General features: G+C 38.7%; 1 protein-coding gene across 1 annotated transcript; it reads left to right on the top strand.

Moving 5' to 3' along the window:
• Positions 1–945, top strand: LOC105307571 (olfactory receptor 51I2-like). The gene has a single exon (XM_011383120.1). It carries the CDS (start codon positions 1–3, stop codon positions 943–945), a length of 945 nt encoding a protein of 314 aa, XP_011381422.1.
• The last annotated feature ends 2,950 nt before the right edge of the window (positions 946–3,895 follow it).

The following is a 3,895-nucleotide window of genomic DNA, read 5'->3' as shown; positions in this document are numbered from 1 at the left end:
ATGAAAAGTTTTGGAACTAACATCTCGAGCACTACCAGCTTCACACTAACAGCCCTCCCAGAGATGGAGGGCTTGGAGCATTGGTTAGCTGCCCTCTTCCTGCTGCTTTATGCTGTCTCCATCCTGGGCAACATCCTAATTCTCTTCATCATAAAGGAGGAGCAGAGCTTGCACCAGCCAATGTACTACTTCCTGTCTCTGTTGTCTGTCAATGACCTGGGCGTGTCCTTTTCTACTTTGCCTACTGTACTGGCTGCCTGGTGTTTTCATGCCCCAGAGACTGCCTTTGATGCATGCCTGGCCCAGATGTTCTTCATCCACTTTTTCTCCTGGACAGAGTCTGGGATCCTGCTGGCCATGAGCTTTGACCGCTATGTGGCCATCTGTAACCCCTTGCGTTATTCTACTGTGCTCACTGATGCCCGTGTGGCTCATATGGGCATAGCCATTATCATCTGCAGCTTCTGCATGGTCTTCCCACTGCCTTTCCTTCTGAAGAGGCTGCCCTTCTGTAAGGCCAACGTGCTCACCCATTCCTACTGCTTGCATCCAGACCTGATCCGCCTGCCCTGTGGAGACACCACCATTAACAGTATGTATGGCCTGTTCATTGTCATCTCTGCCTTTGGTGTAGACTCAGTGCTCATCCTCTTCTCCTATGTGCTCATACTACGCTCTGTGTTGGCCATTGCCTCCAAGGAGGAAAGACTTAAGACCCTCAACACATGTGTGTCACACATCTGTGCTGTACTCATCTTTTATGTGCCCATGGTTAGTGTGTCCATGGTTCATCGATTTGGGAAGCATGCTCCTGAGCATGTGCACAAATTTATGTCCCTGGTTTATCTCTTTGTGCCTCCAATGCTCAACCCAATTATCTATTCCATTAAGACTAAGGAGATTCGTAAGAGGTTACGCAAGATGTTATTGGGACATAAGCTGTGACCAGGAAGAGACTTTCTGTAAAGCTAAGTACCCTAAGAATTTGTTGTTATTGCTGATTTTTGGGTGTACTAGGCTAGTCCTTTGGAGGATTTCAATCTCCTTCTATGAATAGACCTATGATTGGGTACACGCCATTAGTCATATGGTGTAACTTGGCTATAACCCATAACTTGAAACTTCAGGCCACCTTACATTGTAATTAAACATGTTACAGGTTGCCACAGGTAACTTCTCTCAGAATTAACAAGGAAGTGGGTCTTCGATTAGACTCGTTTATTTGTCCCAGTACACTAATATCATCTATGCTTTCAATTAAATCTCAAAAACAGACAAAGATGAATGCATGTTATAAACCATAGTGTGGCTGGGGATTATGTTACTTGAGATAATAGGTATCACATAATAATTTTAAAGTAATATCAGTTTTGAGTATCTTTAAACCTAAAAAAATAAAGATACATAATAGCTGTGATTACACTTTTGAAATAAGTAAAAACATTTCCGAATCCTATAAAATGGGACATATATGCTTGTCATATTGACCATGCACTATAAACCACGTAACACCTAAAACTCAGAAGTTTAAAACCAGAAGAGAAGTTTTTTGAAAAAATAATCATTTGTTGTCATCCCTCAGGCATGACTGCTAGGGGAAGGAGAATTAACTTTCTTCTAGGGAGCTAGCAAACACACAATAAGGATGGCAAATAGATGCTAGTGATCAATAGTGGGGCAAGTCTGCTTTAGAGGCATTGGGAGTTTGACCCATGATTTGCCAGAATATGGACTTTCATGGCCTGTAGTGAGCGCCCAAGACTGGAGTCTTCAGCATATGTTAAAGCAGAGGAGAGCTGGCTAAAAGGTACCAGAAAATTTACAGAACATAATCCATGGAGAGTAACAGCCATGAAGAGAGAGGATTCCTTTTCAAATTCATGCAAAGCACGCACAGCACAGAACATGCAGGCTTGCAGACACTTGAAGAGGTAAGTAAGTACAATGGTGTGGGCACTTGAACTGGGCAGTAGACAGGCCAAGGCATAATTCAACCTATTGGATGACCGGGAAAAGCAGACACTGGAACAAAAAGTTATCACATTTAAAAAAATCTTTCTCTTTTTTTTTTTCTCAAGAATCATGAATAACTTTTATAAAATAAACCTGTAGGGACTGAATGATATGATGATGCCCTAGACATATGAATTTCTTGTAAACATCTTCTGAGTGCCAAATTGACCAACCATTATTAAAAAAAAAAGAAAAAAAAAAAGAATAGAAACCTAGAGATAATGTCTTCAACAGGAGACTCATCCTAAACAAGGGAGGTATAGCCAAACCACAAAATTTGAAATTATGTGGTAGGAAACAGTGTAGTGAAAGAAATAACAAAATTTACTCTGATAAGAAATTTAAGCTAAAAAAACACAAAATGACAATAATCAAAAAATCACAAACACCCACCATCAATAGGAGAGGACTACACCCTAAGCAGAAACCTAGGCAGATAGCTTTGAGATCGATTGGTGAAGCTGCGAACAATCTTTACAAGGTCCAAGTCCTCACGCACTTGAGCAGATTGAGCAATGCAACTGTAGTTTTAAGCATTTGAGAAACTCAGAAATTCAGAAAGTTATTCTGAGGAGATATAACCTCAGCCTAAAAGAAACCACATACAACAGGTAAAGATCACATGAGTAAGAGAGAAAGAAGGTTCTGATGACAGGTAGAAAGGCTGTAGAGGATGCAAGAAAATGCTGTTGCAGCTACATCAACTTCTCAAGCTGCAGGTACAACTTAGAAGGGAGGCCTGTAGAGCTCTACGGCTGGAACTGAAGAAGGAAACCAAATATCTTCTAGAAACAGACTTAGCTCTGAAACACAGAACTGGCCTACTTTGAACTATTCGCACAACATCAAAGGGAGCTCTAGAGCCACGAAGCTGGAAAAGCTACCTTGTCATCCCCTTCCAGTCCAGAGAGTCCTTCTGCCAGTTGCCCAGGAAAACCATCCTTCCTTACATGTGAGGATAAAAGTTGGATGTAAACTAACTCTGTATACAGTTATGAGCAAAAATAACAGACAAAGACAAAGACAAAGATCAACCCATGGCATTTAGAATCATTTACAGTGGGACCTTCCTTTAAAATAAATACAAATGCTTTTTTTTATCCTAATGCTTCTGAATGTCTATAACTAAATATTTAAAAAACATTGTTGATTTAAGTATTTTTAGGCTTTAAAATATATATATATCTTAATATCAACTGCAAAATTGAGAATTTACAGAAAAAAGCATGAAGATCGGAAGAGTGAGTACTACTGTAACACTAAAGTATTTCTATTATCATTTTGTGCAGTGATCTCTTATTTATTCATTTAGCAAACACATACTGAATGACTAATATGGTCTTAGCTCTATGCTGAGCACTGGGATATGGAGATGAATTGAGCCTGGTTCCCGATAACATACAGCGTGTGACATTAGGAGATGTTTCTTTGTGTGTGTCTCACCAGTTGAATACAGATGTGCTAAGCTAAGCTCTAAGTAAAGGATCACTGCACGAAATGGTGTTAGAAATGTATTTTAGTGTTATAGAAGTACTCACCTTCCAGTTCTTAGTTAAATAAAGACAATCGAAGCATTTGCACATGCATGCTTGTGCACACACATGCAGAATAACTATAACCTTTTATACTGAATATAAATTATAGAGAAATATGTTAAGGGGACAGAAAATTAAAAGCTTTTATTTTCTTACTATGAAAAAAATAATCCACTACATATATGTATGTATATATGTATATGTTTTATTGCTGCCTAATAAATATTGACAAATTCTCTAATTAATATACTTGTAAAAAAGGCCTTTTCTTTCTGAGATAAATTGTTTTTGTTTAAACAGAAAAATTAGTACTTAAGTAGTGTACTGACATATAAGTAAATAATAAA

The sequence above is a fragment of the Pteropus vampyrus genome, unplaced genomic scaffold, assembly GCF_000151845.1.
Source record: "Pteropus vampyrus isolate Shadow unplaced genomic scaffold, Pvam_2.0 Scaffold504, whole genome shotgun sequence".
Lineage (NCBI taxonomy): Eukaryota > Metazoa > Chordata > Mammalia > Chiroptera > Pteropodidae > Pteropus > Pteropus vampyrus.
This window is presented reverse-complemented; position numbering and strand designations above follow the sequence as displayed.